This window comes from Anthonomus grandis, chromosome 1 (assembly GCF_022605725.1).
Source record: "Anthonomus grandis grandis chromosome 1, icAntGran1.3, whole genome shotgun sequence".
In the NCBI taxonomy this organism is placed as follows: Eukaryota; Metazoa; Arthropoda; class Insecta; order Coleoptera; family Curculionidae; genus Anthonomus; species Anthonomus grandis.
In genome coordinates this window covers 53,012,429-53,039,675 of record NC_065546.1, presented here as the reverse complement: position 1 = coordinate 53,039,675, position 27,247 = coordinate 53,012,429, and the positions used below count along the sequence as shown (strand labels likewise).

At 33.0% G+C, this 27,247-nt stretch overlaps 1 protein-coding gene across 10 annotated transcripts in view; it reads right to left on the bottom strand.

Annotated features, from left to right (window-relative positions):
• LOC126733620 (disks large 1 tumor suppressor protein) overlaps positions 1-27,247 on the bottom strand; it is an 825,690-nt gene that overhangs the window by 115,640 nt on the left and 682,803 nt on the right. For all 10 annotated transcript variants that reach the window (XM_050437042.1, XM_050437028.1, XM_050437022.1 and 7 more), the window contains 3 exons: positions 12,880-13,155; positions 8,405-8,626; positions 1,803-1,950 (listed from right to left, as the gene is read on the bottom strand). In XM_050437042.1, the coding sequence (XP_050292999.1) occupies positions 1,803-1,950; positions 8,405-8,626; positions 12,880-13,155 (646 nt within the window). The remainder of the gene's footprint in view (positions 1-1,802; positions 1,951-8,404; positions 8,627-12,879; positions 13,156-27,247) is intronic.

Sequence of the window (27,247 nt, the reverse complement as noted above, 5' to 3'; positions counted from 1 at the left end):
CATGCGCCAACAAAAGCAATATTGTATCCATATGATACCTGCTCAATAAATGAAATAATTCTAGGTAATACGGATCTTTGATCTAAAATAACTTATTACACTACACTTTCACAGAACAATAAGTCAATACTCCAAATCTCCAAAAATTCAAAAAGTTCTAAAGAAATAAGCAATCCTTAATACCTTTTACATTATAAAATTGCTTTAAGTCATCGATAAATACCAGCCTATTACATTTAACTGAGGTAATTAAAAAATGGCCCAGGTTTGACAAAACACAAATAAACGTACTTAAAATGACGGAATATGGAGATTGGATTATGCCTCTTGGGTTATTTACACAAACTATTGATAAGGGTGGTTGCTGCCCCACTGTCTTAATTGATATGTCAAAAGCCTTTGATTCACTCAATATAAATCCTCTACTGGTAAAGTTAAAATTTTACAATATCGAGTATAATAGTTTTTTTTGAGAGTTACTTAACAGAGAGAAGCCAAGCTGTTCGAATGCATGATGAACTGGGTAATCTGCTTATGTCCAATTTTCAGCTGGTAGAGACAGGGATAGGCCTCAGGGCTCTTGGACCTCTTTTGTTTTCAGTTTTCACCTCTGATATTGAAAATGTTATAAATAATTGCCTGTACATATGTATGCTGATGATATTCAGATATATCTCCCTTTAAGTGAACCTAAAGATCTGATCAGATCGATTACAAAAATCAATGATGACTTGAGCAACATTTCTAATTGGGCGGAGCATAACTCTTTGTTGATTAACCTTCAAAAAACACAAGCAATTTTATTTTCTAAAATCAATATAGAAATTGATAATCTTATTATATATGTTAATGGGCGTATGGTTGACTGACAGGAAAAGTAAAAAATCTTGGGTTATACTATACATGAACCAACCATTGAAATTTGATTTTCATATTAATAATGTATGTAGACAGACCTATTTTAAATTAAAATCTATTCACGAATACAAATACATCATCCATGAAGAAACCAAAAAAAGACTTACAGAATCTCTAATTCTTTCAATTCCTAATTACTTAGACACTGACGATGGACCATATCTCATAGAATATAATCAATTTAAATTACAAAAAATTCAAAACAGCTGCGCCAGATATGTCAGATGTGTGGACCTTTTCAAAACCAACATAAAGCAACGGCAATTAATGCATAAAATCACTATCTCAGTTAAACCAAATTATTTTTGCAGAATTTTTTAAGCTTCGTGGCGAATGACATGAAGTAAATATCAGGGGAAAAATATTCCCAGGCATGTTAGAGTTTTTCAAGTCGTGTGTCATATATCAGGCAGCTAGTTTATATAACAAAATACCTGAGAATCTTAAAACATTAAGCTTTCCCAGATTTAAAAAGAAACTAAAGAGAAGTAAGCTGTGATGAGGCAGTCTGTAGTAATGTTGTGATATGTAATTTTTTTTATACTGTGCTCAAAGCTTTTAAATAATGTCATGTATTTCAAGATTTGTCAGTATATTTGAGATCGGATATTTTATTTGTTATTGAGTAATGGCTAAATCATTGTTGGTAATTGTTAAAAACCGCTCTGCGGATCTATTACCTGACATTTTTGTTAATAAAATATATTTTATTTATGTGTTACCAAGTCATAAACTAATCATTTTAAATCAACTAATACAGACAGGCATCATCGACTTGTTTATCATTGATAACGTTTTATTGTCTTCATAATAAATTTCTTTAAACTGATTTCATGAAATCGTAAGTCACAAGATAGGTTAATCATATTGCAACCAATACTCACAAAGTTGTGGTGAATAAGATGCATTAGAGGCAGGAGCGTGATATCCTACATCTGGCTTAGCTACTACAAGAACCACACAGTCTTGAGTAGTTTTTAATGTGGCAACTGCGTCCTCGTGTGTGACATTTTCTAAGTTTACTTCACCTTTCTGAAAAAAGTAGAATATCGATTATTGTTATATAACGTGTGCATCGAAATTTAAAAATGATTAATAATAGGATTAATGGTTAAGCTAATATTTCAATAAGTATGACTTAAAATGGGTCTGGTTTGTAATTTTGTAACCTAGTTTAAAGACAATTCTTTACTATATCAACTAATGGATAAAAAAAGTCCATATATTTTATTATTCGATATTTGAAGATACACTACATTAAAGAAAATTGACTCAATTAGTTCAAAAGCAATAAAAGTTAAAAATCGTTGTTTCGAAATAATTTAAACCAAAACTATTGATTTGAAACATATTTAATAAAGAAATTGAAACGCATACAAACATTTTAGGTTATCATGTATTTTAATTATACATACTTTTATTATTATAACAATTTTCAGAATGGAAATGGTACCGCATGATGAATACTGAAATGCAAATTCAAAACTTTTTTATTTGTCCTCAAGATACAGATATAGAGTTATAGTTACAACACAATAATAAGGACCACCTCGCGATTATATTATGCATAACCGATCGACAAGACTTTACAAGTAATATAGAGGTATAGTTCAAATATAAAATATTAGAACCAGGTTAACAAATAAAATAAAATAAAATATAATTCTGACATAATATATAAGTGTAACTTATACATCCTAAAGGTAAGAGGCGCAAAGATGAACAAGAAATACAAAAAAAAGTGTGCAAAAGGGAAGAAAAGAACACCGAGAATCAAGCAAAAACAAAGTAATGAAATGTTAATTTCAATTGTTAGAGGAACCTTAAGATATGCACAAGGCAGGCAAATATTAACAACAACAAAAAATAACAAACGTAAAAAATAATTTAAATTATAAGGAGCTTTTTTAAACCACTAAAGCAAATGCAATACATACAAGTATCTCAAAATGCTTAAAATAATTATTTATTTTCAGGTTAAGTTTAAATTATCTCCTTTGCTCCTCCAGAAGACGTGATTTAATAAAGTCCTTGGAAAGGTTAGGCGACATTTGTTTTATTTATTTATTTACGGCATTACCATTTTACAATCAATAGACTAATTATATCATACCTATATGGTAATAAAATATTAGATAAAGAGCAAACAACCACTACTAAATATTACAAAATTATAAAGGGTGTCCCAATAGGAACGCACGTTTTGAATTGCGCAGCGTTCTTTTTTTATCGCCGTATGTCAAAAAAAAACTGAAAAGAATAATGTAAACAGTTTGCGATTAATAGCCATGGAACGATATACGGTCGAACAACGAATTATTATTGTTAAAACAGACTACAAATATGGAGAATGTTTTGCGGAAACAGTTCGTAAATTGCGGGGCATTTTTGGTCGACACTATGTACCAAATCACACGACCGTCCAAAGACTAATTGATAAATTTGAACAAAATGGTTCTGTCGTGGATGTAAAAACACCAGTGCGTCACCGTACTAGCCGTTCTGTTAAAAAATATTGAGGCAGTGCGTGAAAGTGTTGGCGACAATCCGGGAAAATCTATCTGTCATCGTGCACAGCAGTTGCACATTTCGAAGAGCACTACCCACCGAATTCTAACAAAAGATCTTCATTTACATGCCTATAAGATTCAATTGACCCAAGAATTAAAGCCAGTGGACCATGCGACGCGCCGTACATTTTCTTCTTGGGTATTGCAAAAACAACAAATAGATGTCGATTTTTCGAAAAAAATTTTGTTTACCGATGAGGCACACTTTCATCTTAATGGCTTTGTTAATAAACAAAATTGTCGAATTTGGGGCGAAGAAAATCCTAGAGTCATTCATGAAAAGAAAATGCATCCATTAAGAATCACTGTTAGTACTTTTTAGAGGACGAGGCTGGAAATGCAGTTACCGTGAACAGCGAACGCTATCGTAATAGGCTCACTGAGTTTTTATGGCCTCAATTAAATGGTATGGATACGGGCGGTATGTGGTATCAACAGGATGGTGCGACATGTCACACTACACGTGAAGCAATTTAATTGTTGCAAAGAAAGTTTCCCGGTCGTGTCATTTCACGGAATGGAGACCAGAACTGGCCCGCAAGATCATGCGATTTAACGCCTTGTGACTTTTTTCTTTAGGTTTTTTTAAAATCCCTCGTATACGCTAATAACCCAACAACAATTCCACAGTTGAAAAAGGAAATTAGGCGTATTATTAGCGAAATTGGGCCGCAATTGTCAAATTGAATAAGAGTCTGTCACGAAAGTCGAGGCGGCCATTTGCCAGATATTATTTTTCACGTTTAATTGCAGTGTATTAGCTTTACATTAAAATATAAATAACACTCAGTTTAAAATAAATTATGACTTTTATTTACCAATTACAACGTGCGCTCTTATTGGGACACCCTTTATAATTGCTTTCTAACTTAATGTGACATTGTGCTTGAAGCTCAACGATATAATAATAGGTATGTTGCTATTTTTCTCAAAAATTATAGAGTTTTAATAAAACAGTAACAAATATATTTAGATTTAATATAACGTTCAGCATGAAATTATTTTTAGAAAATTTTGGCAAAATTTAAATGAATATTAAAATATGTCTGTAAGGTTAAAAGATATTTAAAGAAAATTCTAAAAGATGCAAGGAAGAAAAGCTTATTTTTTAAACAAATGTATATTTCTTTACGATTTAGATGCAATATTATGTATGTCTTCATAGACCAGCTGTTTATAGACCTTTTTTCTCATAGCATATTTGGATTTACATCTAATATCCGAAAAGCTGCTAAACGTCTTTTATAAAAGACCACGCCACCGATGGTGATATTTTGAATTTCAGATAAATGTGAAAAACAAATATTTTATTAACATACATGCCCAACTGTTCCTATGCTATAATTTTATTATTTTTAATATTCTATAATTTTCATATTTCATATTTTTAATTATTTTCTTTTTGTTAATCTCCGTTAAAATATTTATTTCGTAAAACAATATTTTACTAATAGCGTTCGCAAAACTAACTTGAACGGTTATTCCAAAATTGTTCATTTAAGCGTAACGTTTTGATAGGAAAACTTCCCTGTGTATTTAAGAAAAGAGAATTTAATACGTCGGCAAAATTAAATTAAGCTGTAAAACTTTTGAAAACAGTTAATTTACGTTATGCTACGTATAGAATAATAATAAGCGCCTTTGTAATTGTAATGTTGATCGCTCGTTTATTTATTTTTAAACATCTCCCTGTCGAGACCTCTACGAGAAATGATTTAAATAAATTTGACAAATACATTATGTTTTAATTTTAAATAAAATTAAATAAGATTTTAATGAATGAATGAATCAATAAAATACGTTAAAATGCTTCGTGCGGAAATCAGAGTCCCGTTTTGTTTAAATATGTGTCAGAATTTAATATGGAACCTTGCGTTGAAAAATATAAGTACTGCTTGGCAAAAAGCCACTTTTTTATAATCTAAATTGGTAAAGAAAAACCAAACTTAGCACAGGTTCTGCTAACAGTATCAGAAATGAAGAAGCAATGCTCGGGAGCTCCCCTTATCTTAAAAGACATTTAAATTAATCAATAGAAGAACTTTAATAGAAATCTGTCAAATGGAGCATTGATTATTTGGAGACCAATTTACTTTTCAATGGGAGATGGTATGACACATACGACTTACGAGTAGGAAAAGAATGGACTGTAGATCTAAGGTCTTTAAGATGTAGATGTAATAAGAGACGTAGATGTTAATTAAGATGTAAGCAGTTGGACATATTTGAAACGTAATGCAACAGAACCTTATAAATCTAAAAAAAAAAGAGTGGTCCCCTTGGACAATGCTTTATACTATTCTAGGCCAATAAATACCTTGACAGCAAGGTTACAGAGAAAATTAGGGAAGAAATTAATAATATATCATGAAATAAAGAAAGATCAGAAAAAGAAGATAGGATCTAAAGCCATATATAGACCTTGACATTAAACTGCAGCTTACTTGAGAAACATTAAAAATTGTAAACGGTTTTTAACTAAAATAAAAAAAAATCTTTTTTTTTAATATAGACTTTTCAATTTTTTTAGTCTACCAACCAATGTTTTTTCAAAAAAAAAATCGGCATCAAAGATTTTAAGTCCAGGCCTGTACAGCTGAACACCTGCAAGTAAGCAAAGAAAGACTAAAAATTAGTCCGGTAAAGATATTTTACGAGTGGTGTAATTATTATATTAGTCAAATTATTGGCTAACAAAAAATCAATATTTTGTAAAGGACAAATTATTATTTTTGTTGTAAAAAATTGGTTTTCAAAATATTTCTGTTAAAGTTCCATAAAAAATACTGATATATACAATTGATATATTTCATGAAAAATATACTCTAATTTTTAAGGTATTTAGCAATACAAAACAAGAAACAATAGTTAATATACAGGGATTTTCCTTTAGAGATTAATTAACCTTTCAAGGACTTGGAAATGAGGAACCTCATTTTTTAGTTTTCGTTGAGTATATGCTATAACATACTTACATGAATCTTATAAGCTCTTTTTGCGTTACGAATTGCCTTTATTATTTAAAAATTTATCGGTTTTGCTAAAATATCTAATGTGGTATATACATGATGTCGGCCCTGCACATTTTTAAATTCTGGCTAGGAAGTATTTAAACCAAGGATGTATTTCAAGTCAAAAGGGCGAGATTGGCCTTCTAGGTCTCCTGACCTAAATAGTCTGGATTTTTTTGGGTGTATACAAGACTGGTAAACCTACTTGATGAGCTACAGAAATGAATAATAAATATATATTTTAAACAAAACAAAAATACTCCTTGAATGTTTCAAAGAGTGTTAGAATAAATACAACAAAGATCGGAGGCTAATACAAGAGTTGGAGGAAGTCACTTCCAACTTTTATTGTGAAATAGGTTTATTGTTTATAAGTTATAATATTGTTAATAGTTATAACTGTTTGTTTTAAATAGGTTTCTACAATAATAAATCATTGTTGTTGCAGAAGTCCAATTACCAAATTGTTTGGACAGTAAATAATAAACATCCTCTAATAATTATGACAACGTTCCCAAAAACGTTAAAAACTGCAGACAAGTTCGGAACTACTTAGACAACAATTTCCCCGGTCGTTGGATTGGCCGTCGAGGACCTGTGGAATGGCCAGCTCGCTCGCCAGATTTGACACCTCTAGACTTTTTTATGGGGCTATTTGAAGCAAAAGATGTGCGAAACGGAACCTGCTTCAGTATTAGATTTACGACAGACAATAACGAATATTTGTCAAGTATTGAATATATGACAATAGAAATATCGACCTTTCGAGCTAGTTATCGAGCTTCAAAATGGTGTGCCACAAGACCATCTTTTTTATTTAATTTTCCAAGATGGCGCCCAGCAGCCATCTTGAAATTTTCATATGACAATTTTGCTTTAAAACATAGTATTTATTCATCAATTGCATTACCTCAAGATTCAATATTTTGAATTGATCCGTTCAAAAAATAAATTTAAAAAAAGAACTGTATACGTTTAGTGTTAACATCTATTAACTTAAGCCAACTTTTTTCAATAAGTAGATATAGTTTTAGTATCTCCTACTATTCTGACAATTTTTTGATGGGTAAAACTTGTATACCTCACTTTTGATAACATAAATATATTTAAACCTTCCTTATAAGACCTAAATTCTTTGCTAAATCTTTATATATTAACTTCTCGATGTTCCTTATAATTATTTGCTTGTTTTCTTGTATTGTCTCCTCCATATTGTTACAAAAATATATATACATGCTCTTATTCTCAAATAGCATATCACTTGGTCCTATTTTCCAACTATCTGACCTTAATATCCCTGAATTTTCTCATGTTTAATAGAGCCCCTGTCTTTCGTTCATATATTTTTATAATTTCTATAAATTGTTGAATATCATAGCTCTTCGCATATGCTGAAGTTGCATACACTTTATCATTTATCTTTATACCACTTAATTTTTCTGTAATTAACCGTAGAAATGATTCAATACTTAATGCAAAAAGCGTCATCGATAGGCACTCTTGTCTTACTGACGATTCAATTTGAATGTATTTCAAAAAGTAACCATTTATTAAAATTTTATATTTGCTTTTTTATATTCCCCAATTATAAATGTTTTTATTTTTTCAGGATTGCCAAATTTATTTACTTTTACTTCCAGGTATTTATGACGCATACTATCAAAAGCACTTTTAAAATCCAAACTTAGTACTACAAGTCCTAAATATGTTGTGCTGTATAAAATCTTATTTTAAATATTTGATATATTGTTAAGAGTTTAAGAAACTTTTAGCAAATCTTCATCTTCCTAGGCAAATAAATTTGTCCGCAAATGTGTTTGATTAATAAAGCAATTGTATGATATAAAGCCTCATCAGAAATCTTAAAAGAGATACATAATTTTTGCCATTTACACATTTACTTACCACAGAGTCCCTAACAGCTATCAACTTGTCACCAACGGCTAATCTCCCATCAACTTGAGCTGCTCCGCCATCCATAACTTTAGTTACGTAAATGCCATTATCGCCAGGTATGTGTTGGTTACCTATGCCTCCAGCAATACTAAATCCCAGTCCTTTATTGCCTTTCACAAGATCGATCTCGAACTGTTTCATGGGTCTCGGTTGTCGTCTTCGACGAACATTCTATATAAAATATTATAGGGTTAGCTCATTTCAGGCGTTTGATAAATATGCTATAAATACAAGAATGTATTTTATTGATTATAAATATTTAAAAAAAAAAAATACAAAATAATCAATTGAGCAAGGTTCAGGTCATCTGCTTAAAGAGAAAGAAATTCTTCCTGATTTTATAAATATATTTCAATAAGTTTTTAAACATGCATGTCCCTTACATTGCTCCGCAAGGTAAGGGACAAAATTTCACTACGTTATTTTTACGTAGATTCGAGTGGAAAATATCCTATGGACATGAGTCCGCAAATGCTTCCTTACCGAGATATGATTTTTTTAAATTTAATAGTGTTATTGGGCCGAAACCTACAATGCTATAAGAATGATTATCTTTAGTATGACGTTCTATCAACACCAAGTAGATTGTTTTTTTTTGTTTGTTGCCATATATATTTTTTTCGTTTGTTATTTTGATACAATAGCAACATACAACTGACGCCAAGTTTGACAGAAATTTCCACAAATTAGCGCCGTCTTTGTTTTTTCAAATGAAAAATTCTTAGACATGCTGCTAGTACACGGATATTGTAACGGAAGTGGTAGGGTAGCAATGGTTGAATACCAAATCGAAGAACACCTAATCGACAAGTATATGGGAGAGTTTTAAATGAACCGAGAGCAACATGTTCATTTCCAAATGTTTCTCTCAAACGTCCATAGCAGCTGCCCAAGATGTAATAGTGGATATTGTTGGTACGGTCAACTAGTGTTCGCAGAATATCACGTCGCACAGGTTTTACCCGACTAATTATATGGAGAACAATGCATTATAACTTTAGTTTGTACCCATTTCATCTAAAACCAATCCAAGCTCTGCAGCTCACTGATCTGGGCCCTCGTATGCGGTTCTGCAATTGGATCATTATATCGTAATTAATTTGGTTAATAACATTTTGTTCACTGATGAAACTACATTCACCCGGATGGTGTCAATAATTTAAGGAATGCCGATTCTTCGCAGCTTGAAAATCCCCAGGCAGAAACCGAACCGAATTTCCAACACCATTATGTCCCCTTTGTGTGTTTGAGGGTTGTTTAACATCTGCAATTTACCTTTTGTTCTTAAAAGAAGAACTGCCTATATTGTTAAATAATATTCCGATTCAAAAAAGACAAAATGTGGTTAAACCATAACGATGCTCCGCCCCGTAGTAGTAGAAATGTAACCGAATATTCACTCAGTTACGAACAACACTTTTCCTGGACATTGGATTGGACGCAAGGGCGCAGTCTTCTGGCCTCCCCGCTCACCAGATTTGAATCCTTTGGACTATTACTTGTGGGGACACAGCCACATCATTAAAAAGACTAGACTAGGCTACAATACGAATGTGGACACTTTGAACAATTATTGTTAACAGTTATTTGTTAGTCATTAATTATTAATTAATGCATAAGGTTTAGCTGCTGATTTTAAAAAAAAAGAGGAGGAGAGAGGAACTATCATTTTTGTTAACAGAAATTTGTGTAGAGCTATAATCGAGAGTCAAGTTCCATAAAACTCGATAAATCTCTTCAGAATAATATTAGAGTTCATACCTTTATAGAATAAATGCCTCTCTAAATATTAAATAATCTAGAAACAACGCTTGTATATATTTGACTGCCTGCCTATAACACGTATATACATACATACAGGTATATAGGGGACCGATGATGAAACAATAATCTAATTACGTCCTATAAATGCATAAAGTGCAAAATCCTAAAACGTGGATGTATGAGATAAACTCTTATAGCTTCGCAATAGTGTGAAACTCATTGAGCTAGATGCATTAACCACTAGTTTATCAATCTGTACCATAAAAGATAATTTACTATTAAATATAATTCACAAAAAATTTAGTTAATCAGCAACCTTATTCAAGTTGACTGTTATGATTGAAGGCACTGAAGACAGAAAAGAATCTATACGTATAGTATATGCAATATTTAGTTTTAACTTTTACTTTTGTTACCAGCTATGAAAGCACTAAAAACATATTTTATAAAGCACATTGTAGATTATTTTAATTGTATTAGGTGTCTCAGCAACATACAACAAAAATTGCATCTGAAAATTTTGAATAAACCTTAACATTTTTTCAAGCAATGCAAAATAATGTAGTTCACGTAAGAAATAAAGGGTTTTTCAAATAAGACGGCCGATGTTGACTGTTTGTGGCGGCCATGTTGTTTTGGTGGCATATGTCAAATCTGTTGTTTATTATTCAGTTACTGATCCCAAATCATCATGACAAGTTACACGATTGAGCAGCACGTCCAAATGATAAAAGTTTATTATCAAAACGAGTGTTCATTAGTGCAAACATTGCGTGCCTTGCGTCCAGTATACGGTAGGCGCGGTGGCCCTTCAAAGTCAACTCTTCAACGTTTGATGGCCAAATTTGAGATGACTGGTTCGCTAAACAATCAACCAACTCCCATACGTCAAAGGAACGCCAGATCAGTCCAGAACATCGCCGCTGTCCGTGAAAGTGTTCAGGAGAACCCGAGGCAGTCGATTCCTCGCCGTGCACAAGAACTTGGTCTTTCGCAGACTTCAACTTGGCAAATTTTGCGTCGGGACTTGGGCCTGCACCCATACAAGATCCAACTGACCCAGGAGCTTAAAGTTAATGACCATAGAGATCGCCGTTTGTTCGCTGACTGGGCTTCAGAATGTTTGGAAGTTGACTCTAATTTTGGCCGAAAAATCATCTTTAGTGACGAGGAACATTTTTGGATGAATGGCTTCGTTAACAAACAAAATTGCCGTATATGGGATGACACCAACCCATGCGAGATTCACCAGGTGGCAATGCATCCACAAAAAGTTTGGTGCGGCTCAAAATCCGGTTTGGTGCGGATTTTGAGCCGGCGGCGTCATTGGTCCGTACTTCTTTCAAAACAATGTCGGTGAGGCCATCACTGTCAACGGGGAGCGGTACCGATCAATGATAACCAATTTCTTTTGGCCCGAATTGAACATTATGGACATAGACGACATGTGGTTCCAGCAGGACGGCGCTACGTGCCACAAAGCGAACGACACGATGGACATTCTGCGTCAACGATTTGAGGGCAGGGTTATCTCTCGAAGAGGTGACGTAAATTGGCCACCAAGGTCTTGCAATTTGACCCCGCTAGACTTTTTCTTGTGGGGTTTTCTAAAGTCCCAGGTCTATGCCAATAAGCCGCAATCCACCGATGCCCTGAAAGTCAACATAACCCAGGCCATCGCTCAAATTCAGCCGGATCTATGCAGCAGAGTAATTGAAAATTGGACCACTCGAATCCAAGCCACCGTGAGAAGCCGCGGCGGACATTTGAATGATGTCATATTCCATACATAATGGCATAAGTTGGCCTTTCAAATAAAAAAATAATTTTGTTAATATCTCAGATACAGCTTGTTTTATTCCATTTCAACATCGACCCGCCCTTATTGGAAAACCCTTTACTATAGATGGAAAACTATTTTTTTAAGAAAAAGCTTTGTAATACGAAGTTCTTATTAACGTAATATGAACAGCTAAAAGAAGGATTAACAAACTGCTGCTGAGGCAGTTTTTTCAGTTTCTCCATAAATAAAGAGCATACAAATTTTTTCCTCTTGCCTGTGAGTTACCACTTTAAAACAGAGTATTCTTCATTATTTCACATTAATTAAACACTGTTTTACCGATCTAATTTCATAACCGAAAATTATGATAAATACCCTGAAATGAAAGACTACAGAATAATTTGTTAAAAAAGAGTCAAATAGAATGCCACTTCTACGCAACTTGTATATGGTCATCAAACCTTATGTAATGAAAAGATTTTCTAGTTTCAAAACTCGTTGTACTACGCGTTGGCAGCCCATTCAGCCCTCGTTCATTGTGCAAGAGTTTTTAGCAAAAAAGGCATTCCAACGTTGCCGCACCCACCCTATAATCCCGATATCGCCCCCTATGACTTCTTATTCCCCAAGATGAAGTCGCAACTTAAGGGAACTCATCGCGGAGGTGTACCGGAGGTCAAAATTGTGTTGTATGGGTTAACTTCAAAGGATTACCAAGGGTGCTTCCAATCATGGGAGCAACCTTGGAATCGTTGTGTACAGAGCTAGACTATTGTGGAGGTCGATAATAAAATTTTGCTCGCAACTTAATTTGCTTGCGTTTTATTGACGAAACTTAATTGCCACGCCTCGTAAAAAAAAATAAATATCAACCTACCAATTTAACGGTATTACCAGCCCTTTTGAGCGCCTCGACAGCTACAGCGTGGGGTACTTCAACTAATGGCTGCTCATTGACGCCTAATATAGAATCTCCAACGCGGAGTCGTCCGTCAGCGGCCGCGGCGCCTCCTGCTATCAGCTTGGTGACATAGATGGCGGTGTCGTCGGAAACGTGCGGATTGTCTGTGCCGCCCGCGATACTGAAGCCCAGGCCGGCACCACCTCGCTCCAGGATAATTTCTTCATATTCCCATTCATCGTCTCCGTTGAACTGAAACAATAATGGATACATTGGTGATTAATCGGACACTATAAAACTAAACCCAAAGGTTATTTATTAATTTAAAATATATTAGGATCAATATTAACCCTTAATTGACTAATGTATCTCCCAAGATACAGAACCTTTGAAACGTTTTTTAAAAAACGTAATAATTTCGGGAAAACGGGCAGTGTGTACTGAAAGATACAAAAGCATCTAAAGCAAATCCGGTTGTGGTAACGATCGGAGCGCAACGCGTAACATTTTAATGTGTGTGAAGCTAGCGTCCGATTGATATCCAGCAACCAATTTATAGTCCGCGCTCCCTGTTATTTAATCAATATAAGGACCGTATCTCCTGAAATTCCCAAGGGATTTTAATAATTTTTTGACCAGATATTAACAATGAATACCTAGATCGACTGACGATGGTTTCAAACCTATACAAACGAAAGTTTTTTGGTAAAAAATTATTGTGGTGTCAGATGTAGAAAAATATAAACGACTATAACTTCCAAAACTTTCGTTTGTAGAGGTTTGCCACCATCTGAAATCGACTTAAATTAGGTTAAACCATGCTGGATTGGTAAAATTAAATATTTTACTTGATGAAAGAGACTATCATATAGGCAAATTTCAAAGATCTTAGAGAAGTTGGATAGTATGGAAATTGCACGATAGTTTTCCACCACATTTTTTTCTTCCGATTTAAAGATGGGTCAAATTTTGGCAAATCTCCAATCTTTAGGAAAGGTGCTTGAACAAAGAGATAAGTTAAAGATAGTACAGAGAGGCTTCACAAATGCAGAGGCACAATCACGCAACAGATAGGATGGCACACCATCAAAACCAGAAGTTTCTTCGTTTTTTAAGAGCATTTAGCACATCTGCATGATTGATCAGTTTTGAAACTGTTACATTTTGAGAAAAGACATCATCATTAAATAAACTAAGGGAGGTAGAGATTGATTAAAAACTTTACCCAAAAAAGTCGGCAAATGCGTTCATATGTCATCAGAGTTAGTTAAACTGATATTGTTAAAACTCAATTATGACGGATGATCCCATTTTCAGAATGTCCAAAAATTTGCATATGATCTTTTTAATGAAGGTGACCTAAATGACTATACTTTATCGCAATTTTTTGGCAAAAAAATTATTTATTTGTTTAATTTTCTCTTATATAGAAAAATCATATCAAAATAAAATCTGAATTAGTAGAATTAAAATAGTGTTCCGCCTTATTAGCCTAAATATTCAGATCAACATTAGTACCTAATTAAATTTCCAAAACGGTTACGATAACGTAAATATAACTAAATGAAAACGCCACTCAAAACCTACAGGCCCGTCATTATCTCTCATATCCCATTAAAAAAAGTAAAAGCATCCTCGGTTCCCTTCGAAGCACTAAAAATGTCATTAAAGTTACATCAGACTCGCTGATGTATCCGTTATCTATTCCCAGGTAAAGCCAGGCATTTCAAGAGACATTACGTTTATATTCTTTAAATTACTTACCGCCTTGTTCTTGTAATGAAACATATTTTTGACAGGATTTAATCTAGATTCATTTCTATATTCCTGCCTGCCTTTACATTTTTTCAAGTCCAACCAATGACAAAAAAAACAGCTAATAAGATTTGTAAATCTGATTTCAGTAAAAATCTCGTTTTAACTTTATTTTTTGCTACTGAAAACTGGAATTAACTGTTATTATCACCTGTTTCTAGTTTATACTAAGCTCATGTTAATTTTTTTTCACTTTTTTTTGCTTCAAAAATATACAAACTGGTTGTCGAAACGTAGCCCAATCCAATAAACGTTGAGCTAAAATCGTAAAAGCCACTCCTTTGTTTCCCACTACCTTTTTCTTTTAATCTTCAGTATTGTTCTTATCACATGTGTAATAATGATCATAATCAAATAATTTATAATTTTTATATGTGAAAGTGCAAGAAGCCAATATAGAAATAAATGGTGATCTTAGTAGATTATCACAAAGTTTAATGTTAAAATATACCTCAGCAAAATCTGTTCTAATTTCCTTTGCCAGTGATAATCATCATACCAATATAAGCTTAGACATTTAAAATTAATAATGAAGAAATATTGTTTCAAGGCAATACAAAAAGTTCAGGGATTAATAAACATATTAACACGAAATAAAAATTCACTTTGACATTATTTAAATCAAGAGATAAAAAAAATGTGAATCTTTAATCTTGTCTCAGCTTAATTTTTGCGACTCTACACTGACCGTATGATCGATAAGGACTCTTCGGCTCTATGTTTCAAGTAAGATCTTTTGACTTGTATTGGTGGTGTTGTTATATGTAACAGTTTCTCAATATTCTGATTAGCTTGCTCTACTGCTTTGGCTTTATCTCGTTTTTCTATAAACTCTTACTTTAGGCTAACATGACATTACTTCGTTGATCGCAATATTTTGAAACGAGACTCCCAAATTACTTTAACTCGTGGAGAAGTATTATGAAGATCTGGGAAAAGCCGCTGCAGATAAATCGAAATGTTAACTATCTTATTATTTATTTAAACTGAATGAGTCTGCAAATCTGCCTAATTAACTGTACGCTTTAAAACAACTAATCTAATCTTCAGTTTAGGCTCGAATAAAAGCTTGTTTACTATTGCATCAGAAAATATCGTCTCGGGGAATTCCCGAAAAACCTCGCTTATGATAGACACAGTAGACTAATTTTTAGTCCACTTTAAGCAAGGTTCCATTATAAACGAGTACATCTTGTCCGAGGATTTACATGTGTTTAAGCCGGGACTTAAAAAATTAAAAAAATCGTTCATTACATGCGAGTTTCCATTATAAGCGAGTTTATTATAAATGGATTATACTGTATTCGCTTTACAAGATTTCAGTATGACACACTGTATATAGTTTCAATCATTCACAAACACTTGATAGTGACGATAAAATACGAAAAAGGAATAATAGGTATGTTGTTCTTTTAAAAAACGCAGCATTTATGGTATAAGTCTTGATATCTTGAATTTCAAGAATTTTTATCATTAAAATTAATTATCTTCTAAGAGCCTGACTGGCGCCCTCTATTTTATATTTTAAAACTAGTTTTAACTAGTGACGTTCATATTTATCACAACTTTTTGAAGTTTAGACAAATTTTGATACGTTAAATATTTTAGTTCCAACTTATTTTAAAAGGCACGTATTGATCGAAATTAAAGTGTTTTTCAACACGAAACTTACCATTTTCATATTGGCAATAGTTCCATTTTCATGTAATTTTACTCCGTACCCCATTTAAAACTGTATCACTGCACTATGTCCAAAATCGATCAAGACTTCTCAAATATGAACTAGATGCATAACAAAATAAAAACAAACAATTTCTACTACGTGTTAATTTAACTTAAACGGTTTCACACTTGACACAAGCCACCTGCAATACGAACAAATACTTTAACGATTCGTGGTCGCTATAATTAGGTAGTTTCTAATCAAAGAATACCCAACACTAAACCGAATTAAATACGCGTTCAACACTGCAGTGGTTGGCGATAATCGTTAATAATCTCGCATAGTGGAATATTTACCGAAAACTGAATAACCTACTAGACAAGTATAAAATGTATGTTCCTATTATAGCCTGGTGGTGTGACTAAATATTTTGGAAGATATAAATCACGTTTGATCAGACCAGGAATTTATAAAATCTATAGTTTTTCGCGGTAAATTAATTAAGAAGAAAAGTCATTTTCGAAGTGCGGACCTGTAAAGTCAGAATCTAGCTTGGACAAATAAAATTGCTGGTGCAGTTTCCACATTATTAATAAAAATTCTTTTGAAATTTCAATGGAATTAACAACAACGTGAAATTTATGACCTTTTTTATATATTTTTTTTAAACTGAAGAGACACCTCTTTTATTTACTTTTCAAAGATCACGCAAATAATTAACTTTTCGGCGCTGTTTCTTAGACTGTTGCTCCTACTACCAAACAACAACAATTTGTTAAGATTATCAAACAATGTTAGGAAAACGATCAAAAAATAATGCCATAGACCGTGGTTAACGTAAATTTGAAACCGTAGGAAATCAACGTTCTAAGAGAAAATTTAAAATTGGGCCCAAAATTTAAGGAAACCAGCTCGAAATCAAAACTCTTCGGTATTATGCTCTGTTGCGAAAATGCGTAAAAAAATCAAAAATATCGATTCGTCATAACCTAATCAAGCTGATTAAAAAAAAAATCTAGTTACACTCATATAGACTCCCAATAACAGACCGAAAGCCTAGGAACGATCAAGCGCCGTATGTTATTGAATCAATAAGAAAAGACGAGGCAAAATTTTCAATAAAAATCATTTTTAGCTATGAGTCACATGTTCATTCTGGGGACTTTGTAAACATACACAATTGCCTTATTTGCGAATTGGAAAATTCATAGCAAATTGCTAAAACGAAAATATGATGCATTTTAAAAGATTTGAATATGAACAAAGGGCAAATAGATATTTTTGTATTTTCAAATAATTATTTTTTTCTGAACAAAGTAGTATGTACAAAATCTTTTATTAAGTTTTACATCATTAAATACTAAATTGGTCAAGCCTTTTAAATATTTCTAAAAAACACAGGAACACCACTGATACACATATTATCGAGCTATTGTTTTGTTGTACCGAAACTATTTATATTTTGTATTTAGTATTTGTTCTACAGTACAAATCATTCAATCATCAATTTATCATGTCAAGACATCGATATGCTTCATCTGATTTTAAGTGCGCAGAAATCGAGAAGACCTCGTAAAACAGTGAGATCAAAATTTAAAATGAGACACAGCGTGTCGACATTCAGTTAAACATATTATCAGATGCAGAAAATATTTCCAATATTTACGCTTTAATGTTTATTTATTGTTTAGCATATTTAACCCTGGAATGCTACTTGGGGTACATTTGTACCCCATCATTAATCATATCTCAAGTTAAATGGAAGTGGGCGGGGGAACGAACGCCGACGTCTTATTAGTTTCAAGACGCGGCAAGTCAGTTCGCGTGCGACAATTGACATTGGCACACGGTTTTTTCTTTTTGAGATTTGTGATATTTGGGGTTAGCGCGTACCCCAGTGTAGCAGTTTAGCTTAAATATACTCTGTGATTATTATTTTCTTTGATTTTTAAGTTATTATTGATTTTCTTTGTTAGGCTGCACGAATAATGGCTGGGCAGAAAAAGTTCTTCGACCTAACAAAGCCGCATTCTCTATGAATCTAATTCAGACAGTTTTTCGGATGAAGGAGAAGGAAGATGCCGTTATACCTGATTTTAAAGAAGAGCCAGAAAAGGATGAAATACGCGGCAATCAAATCAATCTTAATTCTTTTATTGCACCAGAACAGACTCAGGATACCTTTCCATCTGATACAGATCCGGAAGATGACGATATACTATTGGCAGAAATACAGGCGATCAACAGATATATGGTGGAAATTTTACCAGTGCCTACCAAATTAAGGGGTAAAAATGGGTTTATGTGGTCAGGTAAGAAAGGCGCAATTCATCGTACACCAAAACGAAATCTGGTTTTGCATTTACCTGGAAACAAAAACGAAGCAAAACATATAACATCGGGAACTGAAGCTTGGAAATTATGTTTCACTCCAGAAAATCTCGATAAAACTACCCAATATACTAATAACGAGATACGATTGAAATATTCAAATAAGAACGATGACCAAGATACTGATGCACCTGTTATTACGCCAGTAGGTAAGAGACCCTCTTGGACTAAGGATACAAACAGCATTGAACTCCAAGCATTTTTCGGGCTATTTTATTATGCCGCTGTTATGAAAATGGCCGGAGTTTTGACCAAGGAACTATTTGATAAAGACACAGGAATTCCAATATTCCGTGCTACCATGCCCGAGGCACGTTTCAGGTTTTTGATAAACTGTCTTCGCTTTGATTATAAGCAGTCCAGAGCTGAAAGAAAAGAAACTGATAAGCTTGCAGCTTTTCGAGAGGTATTTGAGAGGTCAATCGTTAAAAGGAAAAACCTATATACTCCTTCAGAATATATTACAATTGATGAACAATTGGTTGGTTTTAGAGGGCGATGTCCTCCTTTTAAAATGTACATCCCTCCAAAGCCCAATAAATACGGAATCAAAATTGTGTTGTCCTGTGATGCCAAAACAGCTTTTGCACTTGATGCTGAAATTTATATAGGAAAAGGTTCCACACCAACTGATGTTCCTGTAGCTCAGTATTACTGTAATAAGCTAACCAGTTCTGTCCAAGGAACAAATAGGAACTTGACCATGGATAACTGGTTTACTTCTATTGAGACCGCGAAACATCTTTTGGAGAGAAAAATTACCATTGTTGGTACTGTGAGAAGAAATAAAAAAGAAATTCCTGAGTCGTTTTTGGAACTCAAAGAAAGGAATCAAAATTCTGCCATGTTTTGCTGCAGTGGACATCTGACACTGTTATCATACTGTCCACCCAACAGTGCTAAAAAAGCAGTAATTATGCTTTCGACAATGCACGAAAAAGGTGATGAGCAATTTACGACCAAGTTACCAGAAATTGTTCAATTTTATAATTCTACAAAAGGAGGAGTGGATACTTTAGACCAGTTGTGCCACACTTATTCTACTGGTAGAAAAACACGTCGCTGGCCATTATGTCTGTTCTATAATTTGTTGGATATTCTGGGATATAATTCAATGATTCTTTTGTGTGGCTCTGGTGAAGTGAATAAAGAAATTGTAAAGCACAGCAGAGAATACCTCAAGAAGCTTGCCCTTGACCTGGTCAGACCGCACATGATGAGTCGTTTGGAACCTCCAACTTTGAAGCGCGAACTCCGTGAAAATATATGTAGGGTACTCAAGATAACCACTTCAGAAGAAGTACCTACTTAGGCTTACAACAACAGTGGGTAGGTGTGTGCTTTGTCCCAGAAGAGAAGATCGAAAATCGAGAGTAAGCTGTGCTGTATGCAACAAGTTCGTGTGTTTGCAACATCAAAAAAAAATATGCTCAGTGTGTGCCGCATGAACATTTTATTATGAATGTGCGTTAAAAGTGTTCTTAGAGACTCGGTTTAAGTTATTATTTTTCTATAAGTGAATAAATTTTTCGTTTTTCTAAAATACGACGTGTTTTATTTGGGGTACGGTTGTACCCCTGTGTAGCAGATGCAAAGTCGGAAATAAGTGTAGCATTCCAGGGATAAGTATGCACTTATCTTAATTTTTTTAAGCAATTGTTTGTTAATTATCAGTTTTAAAATATTTTTTTTTCTTTCTGATAATGATTTCGTTATTATTTGGTTTTTTTGAATGAACGTTTCCAAATGCTATTTAGAAATCATTTAAAAGAAAAATTATCATTGGAAAATATGAATCTCTACAAACATTAATTTCTTTCAAAATAAACAGATATCCCTCTAATTCATATTCTGATCATACACATAGATTCAAACGTTTTGCATCACCCTAAATTTCCAAAAGGTTTTTTTTAATCGGCAGAAATAAATTATAAACCTAATAATTAATTAGTTGCATGCCATTCTTCGCGAGTATCATGATCAAGTTCTTATATAGTCCTATAGGTGCATTTCTACGTGCTGCCACTACTCTAAAAATCATGTCTCAAGCATGTCCTATGGGAATCATATCTGGCGATAGTGCGGGCCAGTCCAAACCATTGATGCCTGCCGATTTTAGATACGATTAGGTCAGGTGTTATCTCCCGTATATATTTATCAGCAATCATTGTGCCTTGAATATAAATTCTGCTCGACCATTAGATATGATACGAGACCAGAATATAGCACTTTCTTCTGCAAATGGTGGTACGGGCTATGCATGATCAAGCTGGGTTTGTTAGTTCCCTCCGATGTCTATCCTGCACCAAACAAATTCTTGTTTTGTCAGAAGAAAACACTAGCTCCAAAATTCTGCTAAAAAAGCCATTTGGTCTTGTGCCCACTGTAGTCGACGAGCTTAGAACACTGAAAGACTAGAATTAGTAAACAACAACTTTGTTTGAGTTCAACATGAGCACAGGGGCAAGGGGGATGTTTTGTTTACCAACATATTCATCGATTCTCTGTTGCCAAGTTTACACGCATTTTCAAAAGAGGAAATTTTCAGCTATATATCAACACATATAATAATATTAATTTAACTTATTGAAGTTACATTTTGGAAGTTAACGTCTTAAAACAACAGATTTTAGATGCTCCCAGAGAACGAAATCGAGAGGCAATAGGTCCGGGAGTAATGACCCCAAACCATTCATTACCTTAAATCTGCTGACTTTATATCTGTATTAGTGCGTTTTAAATAAAAATTTCATTTTTTAAAACGTAAAAGTTCTGTACGAAGAACGTAACTGGCGCTGCGAACAGGATAACGTGATTCGGCACTTATCGATTTTCGTTGTGCGTTATCCCGACTTTAAGAAGAATCTTCGAGACATCCTGCATCTCCATTCACCAGCTTCCACAGAAAAGATAAGAAAAGAAGAAGATCAGAAAAGCTGTAGGGCTGCACGTTGTCTACCGTGTTGTCAGAGACGCTGCTATCAACTCAGTTCCTGATCTACACCAGCAACCAGACCAAAAAGCTTCAGTTTAACCACGCCTTTATATAGAAACCTCTTTGGCCGTGATTCCTACAACACAAGCTCTATATGGACCAGTCCTTGATTGCAGCAATCCCACTGAAAATTCTGCAAAAACTAATCAACGAGGACGTTGAAAAATTTAAGGGTGGAGGAGTAATGACCCCAAACCATTCATTATCTTAAATCTGCTGACTTTATAAAAGTAAAAATAACAGTAAGATCCTATGGATCATTTGTGTCGCAGAATAAACACCCAGCAAAAGCTTTTTAAATAACAAATTTAAAAAGCGAGAATGGCGATATTATTTCTGAAAATAAGGCACTGTCAGAATATTTTAATGACTTCTTTAGTCACGTAGGACCAACGTTAGCCTCAAAGTTTAATTATCAAGAAAGTTTAGTTGAGGGTACATTTGTGGAAGATTCTATGTTTCTGTTTTTGACCGATCAGCAAGAAGTTGAAAAAACTATAGACCAATTAAAAAATAATAAAGCACCAGGGCATGATAATCTTCAATCAGAGACTTTGAAAAAAATTTCCAAATATATTTCACAGCCCATCTCTCTAATAACAAATTTATGCTTTAGTGCAGGTGTTTTTCCGGATGTTCTAAAAATGGGGACTGTCATACCACTTCATAAATCGGGGTCTTTAGATGATGTAAATAATTTTAGACCTGTTTCCCTTATTTCGAATGTATCCAAGATAATTGAAATTATTTTGAAACAAAGAGTAAATAACTAAAAAAATATAAGATCTCATCTCCAAACCAATGTGAGTTTCGGGAGAAGACGTCAACCGAGGATGCCATTATTAAATTAACGGAACAGCTGTATGATGCATTGGGTGCAAATAGCCAATCCCATCCAATCTTAGATATATTTGTAGACCTAACAAAAGCATTTGACACAGTTAACCACTCAATATTGTTAAAAAAATTAAGAAGTTGCGGCATTCGGGGTGAAACCAATAAAATTATCGAAAGTTATTTGACAGGTAGGAAACAAGTGTTAAAAGTTAACAACACTTATATATAGCGAAATAAGAGATATCAAATGTGGAGCACCTCAAGACTGTAATGGGACCACTTTTATTTATTATACAATGACCGCCTAAAGTTCCGCATAAATTCGATAAAAATAAGTTGCGCATTATTTCACATACATTTTTGTATACAGGGTGGAACAAAAAAAAAGATATGATGACATTGGTTTAAGAAAAGCAAACTAACATTAAATAGCAAAAAACAAAATATATTGGTTTTACTTCTTACACCAGAAATCTTCCCCAAATAGGTGCTTGACAAATTAGTCAATCGTTGTCAATTCCTGCATCACCGTTCATAAAATATTTGGGTATTATTGTAGACCAACATCTTAAATGGGATTTACAATTAAAGCAGTTGACCAATAAAATTAGAAGTTTAGTTTCAACTTTTAAATATTTAAAACAATACCTGAATATCAAGAACCTTACCACACAAGATGGGGTGGTGTCCGGGATTGCCACTTACAACAATTAACCATAATTCAAAAATGAATACTAAAAATTATATTTGAAAACAATCGACTATTTCCGACCAATTTACTTTACAAGGAAACAAAAATAATGCATATGAGGAAACTTTACTGTTTCAATTTAAATATATCAATATATATAGGAAAAAAATTATTCTTGAAACTTTATCACACACACTTCACAAGAAATAGGGTTAGTCAAAATGCGCGAGTTGGTAGGAACAAATAAGGTATTGGTCAGCGTCATTTCAAATATTTAGCCCCGAAACTTTATAATATTATACCAAGACCAATACAGGAAAAAATGTCTACAGTAATGTTTAAAGTTTATGTTGGGCAATGGATTGAACAGGCAGATGCGGCTATATTTCATCGTTTGGTGAATAACTGGTAGCTTGTTCTTATTATTTTTGGAACAACAGAGCGATAACTTTTATTAAACGTTTGATATCTCCCATGTTCTTTTGTTAATTCCTATGTGCTACTGTGAGTATTTGAAGTTAAATAATTTTGTCTTTTCTTATTGTATGGGTTGTACAAAATGTGGTTGTCCTTATTTTCAATGTTATTTTAAAACCGCCAATAAGAATAATTAAATATGGACAGATGTAAATAAATTATGAGTGAGTATTGAAAAACCATTAATGGAATATTTTCTCGGACTTGACAAGAAAAACCCGATATTGACCTTTAAACCCGAATTGGACTAGACCAAGATATATATATTCCTAAAGAAAAAGTACCAACAAGCTTCTAAATAGAGGAGCTTCGGTACTAATAGTTTATTTCTTCCTTGTACTTGTACGTAAAGTAGAATAAGTATTTTGTAATTTTGGAAATAAACGTATTATTATTATTTTATATTTGTATTTAAGCAACCGTTTGCTAGATTTACGTAGCATTTAATATAGTGTCAAAGCTGGTGCTGTTCATATTTATTGTTAACCCTAAGTTTAGTGCGTTTTAAATAAAATTTTCTTTTTTAAAAACGTTAAATTCTGTACCAAGAACATAACTCGGGAAATGGCATTCATCAGAACGTCTTATTCCAAACCATTGATCACGATAATTTTTTTTCAACCATTTTCTGAAAACCTGGAACAACATATACATAATGAGGTGGTGACCCCATGCCGTTGAAAATAAACTTTCCTCTAAAAATAAATTGCCATGTGCTTCTCTCTTAGATAAATCTTTCTAGCAAAACAGCATGCATTTCGCCATTTGAATTTCCTGCTATAAATAACGGGCCAATAATTGCATCTTCCAATATACCAATTTCCAATTTGTGTGATATTTTTCTCTAAATACTGGTACACAAGTAATGTCAGAATTTCACATAATTCAATTCTTAAGTCAGAAACACCAACTTCTCGAGGGATTTGCATTTTATAGGGATAAAATGTATGTAATTTAAGTAGATTACAGATTCTATTCAGTTACTTACAGATTCGCGAGATAATTCCGTTGCTGTAGCCGCCTGACAACTTGATAAAGTATGATTTATTTCGTTAATTTGCGTTGCTTTGTCCTGTGATCTTGGTTCATCCATTTTTTTTATTTGCAGCAAAACAGGCTTTTTAAATTTTGATAAAGATGCCTTTGACCATTACTGTGACTTTTGAAAAACGTTTAAGAGCTTTCAAATGAAATATCACAAGCCAGGCATAAGTGTCTGGTTGATAATATCAACTGTGTGTATTTTATCTTTTTTAAAATTTATTACTCAATCTTAATTATGTTATAGGTGAATATAGTTAATGTTATAGGTGATTTTTTATCTTTTTTATGTTTTTACATTGTATCACTCACAGCGCTATAATGGCATACCATCTTGACGTTGCTTTGTGATAATAGATCATTTTGTTAGCAATAAAGGATAATATTATTAATATTATTATAGGGTGTTATCGTTTAAAAATATAAAGTTGGGGTAGCTAGGTATGAGGGACTACCTTTGCTTTTCTACTTTCTCAATTGAAAAACTGAATTTTCTAATATTCAATTAGTGTTAATATAGAATAATAAATTGAATGGAAAGTGAATTTACCTAAACATAACTATTTATAACGAACGCACAATACTTTTATCTTTAACCAATAATTATCTTTATTCACAGTCCAATTAAAAAAATATAGGCAAGTCGCCAAAATCACCACCATCTATTCATATTTAAATGATTTGTTTAAATATAAAACTCTATCTCGGACAGCAATATTTTTAATACAATACATTTGTTAATAATTAAACATTATCAATTTTATTTGTCCACTTTGAATGATCATTAATTTGTGTTATTTAAGTATGCCAAACTTTGAAACCATAAAACGAAAACATTTCAAGAGTAGGGATTTTAAATTTTAATTCTAACAAGTAGCTCTACCTTTTCGCCGTTTCAAAATTATACTCCCTATTTACACAACACCCTTTAATATAGGAGACCTAATAAATACCTAATAATATAAGAACCTAACAATAAGAAAATCGGGCCAAAATTCAAATTCTACATGGAATTTCCAGGCTAAAATAAAAAAAGTCCAAAGATAAAAGCCTTTTTTGTGTGAAGTCTTAGCATCACCTTTCGATAATAATAACCGATAAAATCTAACCTCAAATCCGTGAAAAAGGAGCGGTTTTAAGTTTCCTTCCTGTTGTTTATGTCACGTATTGAACCTAATATGGGACAAAAAGAATCCTAATCTGATTTAAAAGCGCATTAAAAAAAAGGTCACGGGCACACAAAAAAGCCGAGTAAATATAAATCGCGTTTCACGATCCCGAACAGACTAAATTATGGAATGAATATAACGGGATTCGATAACTATACGGATTTTTAGTTTGAATCTCTGCCAAAAAATTATAACATAAAACCAACGAGATTAACATCAAAGAGATGGAAAAGCACACACTGTGATTAAGGCTGGATGAATACAATTTAAACATGCTACTTATTCGTACTATTATTATAACTCTTCATAATAAGTTTAATTAATTTAATTGTGTCATTATTTTTTTAGATAAATTTCTTTTGTTTACAAAAAAATAGGTTAAAACCAAATGAACTAATTAATATTTTAAATTATAATTTCCTATTCAGGGTGTCCCGCAATTAATCGAACGTAAGTTAATGTTGAATAATTAAAATAAGACGTTTGGGCACAGATAGCTCCACACGGATTCATCATCTATCTCCATCGTACGTAATACAGTATGCTTGAAAATGTTAAGAAGTGCCTAAAAAATATAATTTTACTTAAAGCATAACCTTGTACATAAACCATAAACCTTGTAGAGGTTTTCAGTGATTCTTTGCAGTAATAGTTTCTTAGTTTGGTGTCATATCCAGTATGTAAACTATTGTAACGAAATTCGGGAACACACTTTTATTGTCAACGTCAAAAACACTAACCTAACTCGCCTTGACAGTCGTTTAATTGTTTCCAAGGTAAAAACTGACTAAACAATTAAAAACTGAATGAATTGTCACGAAGCGCGTCCTTTTTAAAACCCGATGAAACAGTTTCGAAATATTTAGAATTATCTTCATTGTTTTGCCCAAAGAGACCAATAATTTTAGGAGAATACTGACAGTCAAAGCAAGCAAGTATACAAATTATAGAAAATTAGAATTACAAGGATTTACAATAATATAACCTAAATAACCTAAATTGGGGCCAAAATGGGGCTCTCGAACAAGATGAACTACTTAAAAACTAAACACTATAGATAAAAATAATAAACCAAACGTAAGTAGAACCCTAAAGAAACCCTACGAATCAACTTTAACTACAGAATACTAATAAAATTGTACAAAAACTAGGAGAACAATTAACGTATTTACATTTTCATAATACTATTTTATTTTTAAATTATACTTGCCAACATGTCTATTCGTTTGTATGTGTAGTACTCATTAAGTGTTAATATTTAATCG